The sequence below is a fragment of the Zonotrichia leucophrys genome, chromosome 2, assembly GCF_028769735.1.
Source record: "Zonotrichia leucophrys gambelii isolate GWCS_2022_RI chromosome 2, RI_Zleu_2.0, whole genome shotgun sequence".
NCBI lineage: Eukaryota > Metazoa > Chordata > Aves > Passeriformes > Passerellidae > Zonotrichia > Zonotrichia leucophrys.
Genome location: NC_088171.1, coordinates 23,340,591 through 23,356,251, shown reverse-complemented (window position 1 = coordinate 23,356,251; position 15,661 = coordinate 23,340,591). Strand labels below are relative to the sequence as shown.

Genomic DNA, 15,661 nt, shown 5'->3' with positions numbered 1-15,661 from the left:
CTGAGAAATTAAATACTGTCAATAGCATTTTCTTCTTAGCCCTATATAGATCTTCCTCACTGTTGTATCTGAATGCCTAAAAAGCAAATCATAGAATAATTTACATTGAGTCCAGCCATAAATCTAACACTGCCAAGCCTACCATGAGAGCATGTCCCTAAGCACCACATCTACGTCTTTTAAATACCTCCAGGGATAGTGAGTCAACCACTTCCCTGAGCAGCCTGCAGACTGGGAAGTGAGTTATTAAGATGTAGTTTACTGAAGACTCAGAAAGCAGAGAAGAGACTCACTATGAAGTCTCAAGTTCTGGCTATAAGCATTTGATGGTAGTTTCTAGAGAAATGTCTAGATGTGACACAGAAAACCTGGCTCCTACTTGAAACAATCAGTAGGGAAAAACACACTTGAATGTTTGGATGTCATGTGTGATTTCTGGAATAGCTTTTGTAGACTGTATTTAAATTTCATGTCGTAGAAGACACTTCTGGGTTTGCCTCTGGGCAAAGCTAGAGAGAAAAGTCTCAAGTGTGCTTAATGTCCCTTGCTGAATGATGAGCTTAAAAGGTCAGTTTGGATAGTATGTGACGATCTTGAAATTGGTCTGCTCCTGTAATTTATGTTATCAATTCAAACCATATTAACTAGTTGAAATGAATGAAGTTATGCTGTCTTGGAATACCTTCTGTAACAAGTGCATAGAGCTTATTAAATATTTATTTCATTCATGGAAATATAAAAGCAAATGCATTGGGCACCATACTTTTCCTACTCTGCCAGAAACTTCTTAGACTAACACTGCAGTCCAGCTTCCTGTATTGTAGGGTTTTGGCCTCTGTCATGCATTACTGGTTTGATACATAATCAAACAGATTTCAATTTATATTACATAGGTCACCATGTCCTCAGTTACTTTCACAGTATTACATTATGTGCAAATTTAAAAAGGCCAATTTTTAAGTTGCAATAATTGAATGGTAACAACCCAGAAAATACAAAATGTAATATCCCTGTAGCTATTTAATTTGTCTGTTATTTATGCTCCATGTAAAAGTCCAGAAAGAGACAACAGATTCATTAGCACCGTGTATTACATTTTTTAAGGTATATGTTTTTTTCCTGCTTGTTCTAGTACCAGAGCCATTACCAATTAGAGTTCTCATTCAGAGGATTCCAGCAATAGGTGGCATCAAGAGTCCATGTCCTAGTCAACTCCTGCAGGCAGACTGGCAGAAATGTTCCTGATGTCGAGTAGAAATATTTACTACTGAATAACATATTTCAAAACAGATACTAACAAATGAATTATTCATTTAAAACTTCCAGCCAGACCTATGCAATGTAAGGAAAGTAGGATTTAATGAGCTTATTAAAGTTATTAGGAAAATTTCTGTAAAAGCAAATGCAGTTGGTAACCATTTAACATGACAATCTCACTAAATCACTGGCAAGATCCAAATGTCTATTTTTAATGTTTTTCTTCCAGTCACACAATTGTGTTGGCCCTAGGGTAAACAAAAAAACACATTTACCTGATGGATTTATCCCACTGGAATAATTTGTACAAATAAAGTTTAGCACATGTCAAGGGCTGCAGGCTTAGGTCAAAAGCATGGAAAATTTCCAGCATCAGAAACAAAAGAATGTGTTCATGGCATAAAAAATGGGAAATGTTTTATCGTTTCAAGTAAACAGAGACACACCTAGTCCTGGATAAGATGGAAATCTGAGTCTAAAAACTCTTTTTTTAGACTGTGCCCAGGCCTCAGTAGATATTTACCTTGTAAAGATCCCTGTAATTCTGCTTGCTCAGTTGTGTACATTCAAGACCTGGAAGGAGTACACAGTTTCTGTCTGGCTCATATGCCAAGGTCCCCACTCTACAGAATGAAACACAGGCTGCTGTGGCTAAGAGGCAATGGAATGATAAATACTCCACTTTTTGTCCCATTATAATTCTGAGATTTAGTGAAGATACACACATGGCTGTGCGAAGCAGAAAGCATTCCTGGGCTCTGCAGGGTAATCATTTTTTTACCTTCTGTGGTCATCTGGAGAAATAATTTATGTTTGCTTTTGCATACAAAAGAACTGGGACTGAGACAATGAAACACTTGGATTTTAAAAACAGTGAGTCAGAAGAAAGAAATCATCAAATACCAAAACACTGAATAGATTAAAGTGTAAAATAGATTTTTTCTTTTTCTGTCTTTGAAAACAACAAAATTGCATCAAGTATTTCATACTCCTGAAGAAAAAAAAAGGTGAGAAATACACATCTATAGCAAATGTGAAAACAGAGCTCATGAGTGAAAATTTCATAGCTTTGAGAATATTTAGATCCATAAAGAGGAAATGTCCATATTTGATCTACAGTCTGGAAGTTATGCTGGTTTGATTGGCTTGTGTCTTAGCTTCCCAACCACTTCTGATTTTTCTTATCCTCTTCCTAAAACACGGGAGGAGCAGTACGCATTTACACAGCAGAACTACAAGAGGAAGAAAAACTGCAACCATAAATGAAGGTGGTGTGTACCAGATGAACTGGTTAGCATCAACCCACTTATTCCAAGCAAACACCAGTGCATGAACAGTGCATAGCAGCAGGGCTAAATATCCCATCTTGCTCTGAAAAGAGAAAGAAAATAGCAAGCTATTTATTTTTCCCAACTTGGCAAAAAAAGTACTCTGTTAAGCAAATACAGAAATCTGGATGGGCCTTGACCAACATGCTCAAGTCAAAGAAAAGCAACCTTTAAACTAAAAGGTAACAACTGTAAGTCAGGACTCCAACTGTACTCCTTTATGCCAGTGTAAAAGAAAATTGAAGAGGCACATTTTTTAAGTAATGCTACAATACTTAGCTAAAATACATAAGAGATTGCAGGTTACTCCTGAAACATGCTCAATCCTGAATATCTCAGTTTACATCTGTATACTAAATTACTTTAATTCTGTGATACATCATCATGAGTTCAAAACTGGTATATTAACGGATTAACTGAATGCTTGCAAAGAAAAATTTTAAGCTAAATTAAAATCACAAAGTCGAGTAAGTCTAGTACTATGGCAAAAGCCCTGCAAAACTACAGGAAACTCAAGTCTTTCATTTCACTTACAGAGGTAAATTTGGCTTAGCTTGTTTACAAAATTCAGGAGTAAAAAAATTTACTAGTAATTTTAAGTTTCTTGTCACTTAATAATCTTGTATTCATCAGTGAAGTCAAACACTGTATTTCCAACTGCTGAATGCTACAGCTTCCAACTACTGTTCTGCTACAGAACATGATTTTTAAGTAATAAAGTTATTTGTTTATAAAGTAAGTCCAACACAGAAGGATTACTCATCTGGGTTTCTTCGCCATTGTTTTTCAACAGTGAAAGCAGTCATGCATTTGGAGACTTCTTCCTGACTTTTCCATGTTCTCTGTACACTTATCTTACAAATTATAGACTTCGTACAGTGGGCAGAATATCAAATCAGTAATTGGTGATTATACACTTCAGATCTGCTTTTAAAATAGAAATCAAATTTTCAAATGCCAGGTACTTAGTAGATTACCAAATTTTCAGATTTTGGTGTTTGAGGGCCTGATCCAGCACTTGCTTAAGTTTAGTGTGACCATACTGATGTCAGCAGAACCACCCTGATTATTACTGCATATGACACAAGGAATTGAGAGCAACCCAAATGCCCGGGTTAAGGAAACAAGCCCAGCTGTAGCAAAGTCGAGACTGGCTGGATTTGATTATCCAGCATCTGTTCTAAGATGTCTCTTTCAGAATACCCTGTGTGTGCCATATGGGAACAGCACTGACTGATTCAATGCCACTTACTCCAAATTCAGCAGGAGATGGGACGTTCTGGAGAGAAAAGATACCTAGAAGATGACTTCAGCACCAGAGCTAAGAAAAGGTCTCAAACGGACAACTGCTGCTGGTCACAAAGTCAGGAGGAGAAAAAAAAGTGGTATGGAGTTGTCTTTTCTTTCCATTTTATACACTGAACACAACAGCCTGTTCTGCTGACGAAAGAGTAATGGAAAGAACATTTCTCACAAACCAGTTAACAAAGAGCACGGAACAAACTTCTCCATCGGTGTCACCAACTTTGTGTTTGATATTTCTAACTCCTAATGGCCTTAGCCGATAACACACAGTTCTACAAATGGAACTAACAACATGCAGTAATGATATTCATTCATGCACACCTGAATGTAGTGGAACTCTCTCCAGGTCAAAGAGAGACTGACAGATGGAATTGATGTTATTGCCAACAGGGCCAGCAAAGCAAGTCCCAGAATTCCTAGAGACACATAAATCTCCATTCTCCAAACATCATGTTCAATCCAGGCATTTTCTTTTTTTTGTTTGACCTGCCAAAAGAACACCATAAAAATTACAGACTGGCACACTTGGTTGTTTGTGTTAAATATAATTTTGCTGTTTTCACCATAATATTAATGAAATAAACAAAGAAAACCAGTATTTTGGTTTGTTTAAATGTCTTTGAATATAACTGCTGTTTACTCCTGATGACAAAGCCTTCACTGGTATATCCAGAACAAAGGTGAGCTTTTAGAGAGAAGCATCTAGATTTCATCAGTGTCTTGGCCCAGGAGGGCCTGATTCTGAGGCCTCTTAACCTGTCTTCACAGCAAGGATAAATCTTGGTTTTGACAAGAAAAAAGCCCCACCTATGGTTAAATACCATATCAGGGAGATTATAACAACAGGAAATATATTAACAGCTCTACTTCAGGGAGGTAGTTCAGCAGGACTTCTTAATAAAAATATCCTGCCATGGTAGTTGTTTCTGTCTTCTTTTCTGCTGTGTTTTTCTGTTTTTCTTTTCTGTTGTGTTTTTTTTTAAGAACACAACTTGGTACATCTGTGATTTTAATTAACTGATGTCAAAACTTCTCTTACTTACAACTACTTGCAATAGCACTTTGATTCTGCTAGTGATCACCATGGCATAATATGCCCCAAGTATGATAATTTCTGCATCTTGACTGGAATCTCAAGGAAATTTCTAGTAATCCATTCAAGTCAGATTACCAGTAAGGCTGATTTCAGAGTTTTCAACAGTAATTTGACTGTTTACAAAAACCTTAAGAATCTACTGACATCATCATATTGTGCTTTTAATTATTTTTAATAATAAAGACTTTAGGGGTAATAAAACATATATTTGCAGTCTATACCTTATATTGGAATATTCCTAATACTGCATTACTTATGAAACCCAAGGAAATAGCTGAGTATTAGGATCTCTCAGGTTACAGAGGATATTGGAGAGCTTTGCAAGCCAATTATTGACCATGAATCAGAAGCATCACTGAAATCCTATCTTCAAACAAGGTAGTGTGTATGAGCCCAAACGTGAGCCATCAGTATTCACAAATTTAGTTGTGCAAATACAGATTACTGTGATTTAGCTCAGCCCTCCTTCACTGCGGCAAAGGAGTCTAAAAATGTTGTGTTCAGTGCTCAGTTTTTATTTCTAGATTTCACTGGTGCAGAGAAGAAATCTACACTAAACTAATAGTGTGCCAAAGACTTAAATGTTCCTGTGAGATACAATTTTGCATCTTACAGATGGAAAAGAAAATCCCAAATTAAGAAAATTACTTATTTAATATATATTAAATAAGCTGTGATGACTCTTGACTCTATTACATACTTTGGCAACTAGGTCCTGTTCCATCCCTGAACGGTGCTGTTTGTGAATGCACTTGAAAAATCAAACAAAGGCAATGAAAATGGCTTTCCCCCATCCAGATTTGCAAGGATTTTCTGAATACAGAAGGGAGGGTGTTCGTGTGCCCATCATACCTGCTGGAATGCCCAGTTCAGCAGCTTGTATCTGTATGATCTTCTCATTGGATAGCACAGGCTATAGCAGGCGTGCAATGTAGCGAAGAAGAAACTGAGAAGTCCAAATTGTTTCCTTGATAACATCCATCTATCCAGCCACTGGGGAAACCTTTTATACTTGGTGCCAAAGTACAGCTGGAAACTAGCAGCTAATATTCCTGGTAAATACACTAGTGCTAAAAGGGTAATCGAAGTCACTGGTAAAACTTTGTTTATGACAAGGATTGGAATTTTATAGAAAACGTTTTCCTTTTTGGTTATAAAAGGATATATGACATCTCTGATGGAAGTGTAAATAAATGTTAATAATGAGATCACAGATGCTATCTTCATTGGCAAGTGCCACTTAGGGAACAGATCCTGCTTGCAGTGCTGTTCTGAATGGTATTCAAACTCACCAAAATGGTGTGCTTGATGTAAATCAAAAAGTGCAGCTGCTTCTGATGGATTGGCAACCTGCATATCCACATTCTGGAACGGACAGAATGGAAATACAAAGTGAGTTCAAGAGAAGATTAGAAACTTCTGTAACAACAGTATTTGCCATCATGATTTTTACAACTTACTGCAGTGGAACCATATACAAAACATATGCACTGTTAAAGACAAGGTAACTTGGAAACAATATTTCAAACAGCATAGTCAGCACTTCAGTAAAACACTTGTAGTGTAGATTTCCCATTCTTCATTATCTGCAGTGATTTTAAAATAGATTTTCATTCCAGGAAGATAACTATACTGCAAGGAAGGAAGGATTACATTATGTGAAGCATCATTTCAGCTTCTTATTATATAAGTTATAGATTCCAAATTTCAGTTATAGACTTAATGATGTAGCCCAAATACCATGCACAAGGAAGGATTAAAGGATTTTTTTTCTGGATCTTTTTTTGTGTGACGTGGAAAACTTCCGGAGTGCAATGTTGCTATCATGAAGATTCCCCCAAAGATAAATTTTATATTACTGTGTAAAAATCCCAAATTATTTCTATGGAGTTTTGCACATCTGATAAGATACAATTAGCAGCTACCCTCATGTAGTTTTTAGCTGCCTCAAGCTTTGTTTATTTTTTATCATGGACTGTGATTAAATTGAATGAGATGTTCTCTCTCTTTTATCTCTCGACATCAATATTGTGACAACATTTCAGAAATATTTGTGATATGCCAGTGTGATGGTAAACACTGTCTCTGGACAAAATTGAACCAAGGATTGCAATATTCTCTGTGACATACGAGCTGCTTTTTTACAGAAACATTACCAAGTAGTTAAGATTTCCTGTATTTCTTCTTGGCATGATGTTCTGACCTGCATTCTGATCAATTGCACCATTACCACCTTCCCTCTTCTCCATTGTGGAAACTCCCTGCAAAACAAATACAGGATGTAAAACAGGTTTTGAAATGCCATACTGGAACTTTGAGGCCTATTTTCCCTCAAATTGTTTTCTTCCTTGTCCTCCACACATCTGCTGGAAAAGGCACAGTCAACTAGGGAAAGGAAAGTCTGTCCTCTGAGAATGGAAAAAGCTCAGCTTATTTTCTGGGCAAAGCAGAGAATGAAAGAGAGCATAAATCTAATTAATAAATCTAAGAACAAAATTAATAAAGAAGAATAATATTTAAGCCTAATATCCCTGTCACCAGTGGAATTAATGCATTAATTCAAGTTTTTAAATGACCACAAATTAATTTGAAACAGCTTGCATAAAAAGCATGTAAAATGTTGTGAAGATGGATTTTAAGTTCACGAGACTTTCTGATTCAAGAAGCCCATGGAGATGTGGTTTCTAATATATTTTAGGGTTTAGGATTGGTCTGACAGTCACTCTGGGGCTTTATATTCAAGATTGTCAAGAAACTTTGTAGCTTTGCTCATGCTGTTCCCAGGTATTTTGGCAATACTCATCACCACAAGTAGCAGCAGAAAAGGATCTAAGCTATTAGGAATGACAAAAAACCAGATGGCAGAAAAAGAAGAAAAAAGGAAGAGAACTGATAAACTGAAGGAGATGTTTCTGAAAATCCTAGGATAGCAGGAAAGACGGTATTTTGAAGAGCATTAAATAACTACAGGGCCTGCAAGGACCTTGCAACAAGGACTTGCCAGGTGTGTGTCACACTGTTGCACACTGCAGGAGGAGAGGCCCTGGCACCACGCTGCTAGAAGCGCTGAGTGCCACACCACAGGGTGACTGTGACAACCTTTAAGAAAATTACTAGGTGGCTCCTCCATGTACTTTCCTATTGAACAGCTGAATTACTAGATATTGAACTGTTTTTCTAACTACTGATTCTTTTATATCCATAAATCTTTTGGGAAATTATATGAAGAAATCAGACTTTGACAATTCTCCTTTTACTGTGTCTGCTTCCTTCAGTGGATGAGTCTTACAGTCTTTTACTGTCTGCTGTGAGGGTCTGCTCTCTGCCAGGCCACCAGGCAGCTGATGCTGAAGTATTCTTTTTGGAAGTGCTTTTTTCCTTAGCATTTCTCTTCAGATTTTTGCCTCCTGGTAGTCAGCTCTCCCTTTGAGCATAACCTTTCAGACAAGTGTTGCAGAGGAGGGTCAACAAGAGTTCTGTTTGAAGGTCAGGCTGTTAAGCCATTCCTACACCAGCTAATGGTGTAGAAAAAGGTTATCCTTTGTATATCCTCCACACAAGAAAGCATGGACTTATGAAGGCACACTTCTGGCTTTTCCCCCTATTCCTAGGGCTAGTCCTGGTGATTTTATCAAAAGTTTTGGGGTATCATGTATCTTCACAAAGCTTCAGATTTTAGAATTTCTGCTTCTACATGTTTCAATACACATTATTTCTAGCTGTTACAATTCAAAGAACAGTTTACAAATAGAACTTATTAGGGTGAACTTACCCGTAGAAACCTAATAACAAATACAGTGAACTCCACATCTATTTATAAGGAACTCATAAGATGAAGGTCTTTCAGGCCTACCTTCTGGCTACCACACTGTCTTAGAGGTCCAAAAGCATAATATACTTTGGGAATCTTTGTATGGAAAAGCCTGATTCACCCAGTTCTCATTCTCCTATCATTCTTCATTCAGAAAATTTAGAAACAAAGAGTCCATGATTAGTTTCCAGTTAAAGGTTAATATTGATGAGGATGTAATAAATGATGCCATGATGTGAACAAAAGCAACCCATGAGCTAGAATGCCAGCTGCTAATCCTAAATCCTTATTGGCTCTTTTGGGATACAACGTTTAATACAATGTTAAATACAGCATTAAAGTTTTATGCAGCAGAAAAGAAGACAGAAAGAAAAAAGAAAGTGTGTGTGAATGAATGCATGTGCTCATCCAGGGAACTATGGGTTTCAGCCATACAACTGCATGCAAGGAAAACTCAAGTGTCACACCATCATATTCCACTTGGATTCTGATACCAGTTAATACGAAATTATTTCCCAGTAACAAAGCACAGTAATAGCCTTTGAAAACCCTAGAAGAAGAGCACCTACAATTCACTATTCAGTGCCTGACAAATTGCCAGAAAGAATTCATCTAGCCTATATTTCTTTTTGAAATCCAGCAAGAGACAGAGTTAGTCATCTAACTCAGAACTGCTATGAAAGGAAACAGTTATATTAACATCTATCCTCAGTGCACATCCCTTCTGCTCTGGGATGCAGCTGTCAACGAGGGTGGAGGGCGTCCTGCTGCAGAAAGCCGAGTTTCCAGCGCTGTGAGTACGGTACTGAATTTTGTACCAGGACAGCATGCTCATTGTAACGCTGAACCACCAGGGATCCACACTGTGCAGACATGATCCCGGGAAAACATCATCCCAAGTCACTGGGACGTTTTCATGAGTAAGGAGTTTCAGGGCTGGTTTCACGAAAAAAGAAAAAGTTGATAAAATAGACAGGCTTTGATAATAACGAGGAGGTGATGGAAGGGGTGCGGGACAGTGCCTGCGCCGCTCTCTCGGCACTATCGGAATACTACAGCATGAAACTGCTGGGCATGAGCGTCTCGCTTTCCAAGTGCCCGCTGCACCGCGCAGGACGCTGCAGGCACTCGGCACGCGAGCTCAGAACTTTCCCCGCTCTTCAGAAATTCTGCTGAGCTCGGTGGAAAACTGAATGAAAGCCCAGCGGCTGGGAGCCGGAGAGCGTCGCTCAGCGCTCTCCTGGGCCAGAACGAGCCCGGGGCACTCCGCCACAGGGAGCCCGAGCCGGCCGGGGCTTCCCCGCCTGGCCCGGCCCGGCCCGGCCCGGCCGCGTGGCGGGCGGGGCCCGGTTCGGAGCGCGCCGCAGCCCGGCCGGGCGGGCGCACAGGGACGGACACCTCCGCGGCGGCTGCGGGCACGGCCGGCCCCTGTCCGCCCCCGGGCTCACTCACCTCGGCCCGGCAGCCCGGCCCGGCAGCCCGGCCTCTCCTTCCCGCCGCAGGTCCCGCCGCGGGTGACGGCGGCAGCGGCGGCCCCGCTCGGCTCGGTCCGCGGCGGGCAGCGCCCGGCGGCGTCGCTCGGAGGGGAAGGCGGCCTCGGGTCAACAGCGGAGCGACTGCCGGACTCTGAGGAGATGAGAGGCGGGGGAGACCGGCCGCAGCCTCCACCTCCCCTCCCGGCCCCGCCTTCCGCGCCCATCCCGCTCCCCTCCGCCCGGCCGGTGTGAGCCGTGAGCCGTGCCCCGGCCCGAGCGGCGGCGGGACAGCGCGGCCTCCCGGAGGGGATTCCCCGCAGAGACCGGCCGGCCCAGAGAGCGCCCGGCCGTGGGTCTGCTGGGGCCTCGGCCGGACAAAGGGCGCATTCACCTGCTCCCTCCCCGCCCCGCCGCAGGAGGAGGAGGAGGAGGGAGGAGGAGGAGGTGGTACCGGTACCGGTACCGAGGTGCGCTCCCCCCCACCCCGGGCGGCCCTGGCCTCCACCGGCCGCAGCTCTGCCGGCAGCCCCGCCGCTCGGGATGGGGTGCGCTGGGGGTCACAGCCCGCTCCGGGTCCGCAGTGCCCCCAGGCCCTTCGGGTCCCGGGAACCCTTCTGCTCTCCTTTCATTCCGGTCTCTCTTCCCTGCCGGTTCCTCCAAACGGGTCACTCTCCTAAACCTGACAAAATGCCCTATTCATCCCTGCTTCGCCTATGAGCAGTCCTCTCTTTAATTTTTTTTTTCCTAAAGTACCATGACCCTGTAAGTTTTTTGCTGTTGTTGTTTGTTGGTTGGTTTTTAACCTCAGCTGGTAATTTTGAAAAAGCAGCTGTCTCCTGAAAATTTAGTAGCACTCTAGTGTGAACCATCATTATCTTATGAAATCTCTGTTTTAGTGCATATTTTGACATCTAGTGACTTCCTGAAGCACACGTGGCCAGTTTGTGTCAGAAATGTTTTCATGCAGAGCTCATTGTATCTTCGTCAGGATGTCTTCGCAGAAATGATGCCAAGTTCCATGTCATTGTATCTTGGGAGGGGAGTAGATTTTTTTTTCTCCTTTTCAGTAGATGTTAAATGGACCTAGACTCCAGCTGATTGCTACATCTGGAAGAAAAGAGGAGATTGCCTTAGAAGGAATAAAGGCACAATAATTGTATCTCTTACGTTAGAAGCTTAACTTTTAAAAATTTTTTACTTACCTACATTAGCATATTTTTCTGTGCTTTGCATAAAGGCTATTTCCCACATGTTTTCCATTAGTTACTTTTTTTGCAAGGGATGCTAACTTGGGTTTGCTCTCACTTTGTGTAAGGGCCGTTTAATTTCCTTCCCTGCTCCTTTTTTTGCCCGGTCGGTTTGGGATTTCCCCGTTCCCATCAGCAGGGTGACGCCTGGCGGTGGGAGCGCAGGGGACGAGGCTGCCGGTGCCAAGGTGTGCCGGCCGTTTCCAGCCCCGCCTAAGGAGTCCAGGAGGCTAAAAGCATGTTCCTAGGGAACTCCTTGGCAAAGCACTTCTCAGAAGCCCTGGTGTAACCTACTGCTATGAAACCTACATTTGTAAAAGATAGCTGAATATGCTGAGAGATTGCAGCATCTGGATATCCTGTTTTAGGAATATAAAATACAATCTTAAGGATAGAATACCCTTAAGGCATCCTTAGACTTTTCATACAACACACAAGAGCTCAGCTCCTGCCTACACGTGCTCAGGAGATGAGACAAAAAGCCAGCCCGAGTGTGAACCTGGTTATTAAATAAGTACCTGGTGAGCTGCTCTGCAGAGATGCTTTTAGGTATCTCTGGACAAGCCATCCCCTCTCTAGTCTGCATGCTGAGTACCAGTAGGTGCCTGTCTGTGAGTAAAATTGGAAAGCTGGTTTTACGTGGGTGCTGACAAAGTGGAAATAGATTCAAATGCTAGTGAAACCTTTCCTTTCATGCCTACCCTCAGGCATGAATTCCACGTCACTCAAAGTATCACTTACATTAGAATGGTTACTGGAAAGCAAGCTGCATGGCAGTCCTGCCCAGATTATGCCCAGATGATACCAGTGCATGCTCACAGCTTTGAACTGGTGCTTATGAGATGTGCTCTGTAAGAAGTCTGAGGCTGAAGGTTGGAAACACCACAGGAATCAGGAGTTGATTCAAAATGAGAAAATTTCTCTTGGCACATGGAAAATGGGCATGATGCCACTAACAAGAATGTAAAGTTGTGCAAGTTTGGCTAGCTCCAGAGCTTTAGAATAGTGTCAGTATGCTTAATTTCATGTATGAGCTGGGGGAGAAAGAATAATACTTTTGTGGTTGTTGAAGTGTGTTGCCGGGGTACCTGTTGCTGTTTCACCAACTTCTGGGACTCTGGCTGGGCCCTCCCAGGGGGCTTCTCAGTTGGGGGAGACCCTCCTGGAGTGGTCTTGTGTCAGGAAAGAGAGATGCTCTGGATTTTTTTGGTCTTCGGGTTCTTGTTTATTATGATCTTATCTGGAGTTTTGCACACTATCCACACCAGGCTCAGCGCACTGGAAAAGCACCACAAAAATGGCTAACAATCTCTTGTTACAAGGTCTTTTAAAGCTTAACTATCCAATTAAGAACTGATACTTAGATTATTTCCCTTTTAAACCCAATAACTGATCCCCAAAAGTCCACAATGCAGACTTTTCCACCCAGTTACAAAATGCCACCCAAACCCATGAAGAAGAAGCATGAAGAAGCAGCCCAGGATGACGCCCTGTGCCCTTCATTTTTAGTATGTAGTATCCACTACATATTAAAAATCCTAAAATCTAAATTTCCCACCTAAGTGATACACCTACACTGCTCTCTACAATCTACTCCACACCTTAGTGGATTCTAGTCTATTCTGGAGTCTCAGAAACTTTCTCCATGGATGAGGGCCAAAGTCAGTGCTCCCCTGGGGGTCAGGGCACCCCAGAGCAGACAGGGAAATATTCCTGGTGCCCTGGGTTTCCACAGTGTGTCAGTTTTTTTTTCCAGACAACAAAAATAGTCTGGTGACACTGTCTTAGTCCATCTGTGTTTTATTCCTTCTATATTCTGATCAAAGTCTGTGTGTGATGTTGACCATAAACACGAGGGAATGCTTGATTACATTTTCTGGAAGAAAGAAATATTGCATAATTGAGAAGATTTCCAGATGGTTCTTTAATCTTGATAACAGATTCATCAGAGTTTTACATGGGAGAGTCCGTGGTCCGGACAATTTGCTTCTGCAACTTCTCTTAAACTAGGTGTTCTGACAACAGCTTGCCAAATGGCTGGAAAAGTGGTGCAGTGTTCCAGTAACACACAGACCTACATATAATCACACTAACAGTCTTGCTCAGAACTTGTTGAGTAAGCCAAGTGTAACTGAGTGTCAGCAGGATGACTGACTACAGCATGCCCGTGGGTGACTCAGAAATGGTGCTACAGAGGGAGAGCTGGTGTGGAAAGATGGAAACCATTCCCTGTAATTTAGCCAAGTGCAAATGGGCTGGGTTCAGCCAGGTTGAAATGCTTAAGTGGTGACTGAGTTTCCAGGATGGCACTTGAAGGGTTCACTAGAGGCTTACCAAGGTGGTAAAGGGCTCGCAGCTCATGCTCCCTGGGGAGAGACGTGGGGAAACTGGGCTTGCTTTGTCTGGTGAAGAACTGACTAAGGGGTGACCTAGCAGCAACCCTCTGTACTTGAAGGGAAGGTACAAAGGTGAGCAAGCCCAACTCTTGTTGGTAGTTCCAGTGAGTGTAAAAACAGCCAGGGATCACAAATGGCAGTTTGAAGGTTCACATTGGGTACTAGGGAAATATTCTTCACTGAGAAGATAGTGAAAATCTTCGCTGTGTCCATTGCTTCTTGTCTTTCCTTTGAACTCCACTGAGAAGAGTGTGGCTCCATATTCCTTACTGTCTTCCTCCCTCTGGTATTCATATGTAGTGTTAAGAGCTTCCACAAGCCTTCTGATCTCCAGGCTGAATAGTTCCAGCTCTCTCAAACTGTCATTGTAGAAGAAGTGCTTCAGTCCCTTAATTCTCTTCATGATGACCTTCACAGAAGCAATTTCAGTACATCTGTGTCTTGCTTGTACTGAGGAGTCCAGAACTGAACACAGCAGTGCAGATGAGTCTCAGAGGGGCTGAGGGAAGGAGGACCAGCCTTGACCAGGTGGCAGTGCTCTTCTGATTGCAGCTTAGGACCTGGTCTGGTATTCAGGGGGTCTTCCCTTTGAGTGGGACAATGCACGCAAAATTTAATTGCATTAATGTTTTTGTACATGGAAATATACGTTTCTCTTCCTGAGTAAGAGGACTCTTGCTCAGAAGCCCCAAACTCAGCAGTCTGTGAAAAGGAACATAAAAATGTAGGTGCTACAAAGAACCTTGCATGAATTTGGAAAATTATGAAATAATTTGAAAATAAATTTTGAAATGCTATGAAATCTAAACTGATTTTGAAATTACTGCCTAAGAAACTGCAGTGTTGACTACTAGATAGGAGTTGGGAATGGAAGTGGCAAGTGCCCTGTGTTCATGTTGTGAGTAGGAGTTGCAGATGCAGCTGGTAGAGAATGCTTGTCCCTTGTGGACTAAGGCCATTTGAGAACAGAGGCATCAGACAACATCTTTGGTTTGCTGTCATTAAATAAGCTTCTTTATCCAAGGAAATACGTCAGGAAGAGATCAGATAAGCATACAACTGCTGTATTCCCTGCTGAATGAGTATGTAGTAAAGGACCAGCTGTTCTTAGTGAGTAACATTGTTAAAGTAAAAGAATTTTCTTACTTGGCCTGGATTTATCACACAAATCCTGATTCAAAGAAGTGGCACTCAAGCTCCTTGAAATAGTTGAATTCCTCTGGAGGATTTAAGTCATCGGTGCCAAGTAACGGGAAGCTGAGGAAAACAACTACAGTGAAAAAACAGAGAGGCTCAAGATTGTTTGAGGGGGCTGTTCAATCTTTTCCAACATGTGCAAGAAACAAAATTACGTACTACATCTCTCGAATTATGAGAAATCAACAAAGTCACATGACATTCAAATAATTTTTTTTACTGGTACTTTTAGACATTGTTGAAAGTACAAGTAAGGACCACATGATTACCACAGTTAAAGTTCAATGAAATGAGTTAAAAAATAACTCAAAATAGAGGAGAATAGCAGTATTTTATTTCCTCATTCACTGTAAAAAATTACATTCTGGATTTCAAGTGTATAATTTATCTGGATTTCAAGTATATAATTTATAGACAAATACAGAAAGCACTTGCATTCTTAATTTTTTGAACTAGCACCTTTCACAACATTCCTTTCTGATAATGCATGTTGTTTCTTGGAAGCTGCACAGAAGAATTTGATTTATATTTAAGAAAAAAATTTGATTG

At 41.5% G+C, this 15,661-nt stretch overlaps 1 protein-coding gene across 1 annotated transcript; it reads right to left on the bottom strand.

Moving 5' to 3' along the window:
• STEAP1 (STEAP family member 1) lies at positions 1–10,375 on the bottom strand. Its single transcript, XM_064703292.1, has 5 exons — positions 10,250–10,375; positions 7,143–7,247; positions 5,839–6,351; positions 4,212–4,376; positions 1–2,628 (listed from the first exon to the last, which is right to left on the bottom strand). The coding sequence occupies exons 2-5, from the start codon at positions 7,233–7,235 to the stop codon at positions 2,371–2,373; spliced, it is 1,029 nt and encodes a 342-aa protein (XP_064559362.1). The 5' UTR covers positions 7,236–7,247; positions 10,250–10,375; the 3' UTR covers positions 1–2,370.
• Positions 10,376–15,661: the final 5,286 nt, after the last annotated feature.

Excerpts from the sequence above, each read along its gene's own strand:
- STEAP1 (XM_064703292.1), bottom strand. The coding sequence starts at position 7,235 with ATGGAGAAGAGGGAAGGTGGTAATGGTGCAATTGATCAGAATGCAGGT. Across the intron at positions 6,352-7,142 it reads CAGGAAATCTTAACTACTTG|AATGTGGATATGCAGGTTGC; the intron begins GTAATGTTTCTG and ends TGTCCGTTCCAG. Across the intron at positions 4,377-5,838 it reads TGAACTGGGCATTCCAGCAG|GTCAAACAAAAAAAAGAAAA; the intron begins GTATGATGGGCA and ends TTCTTTTGGCAG.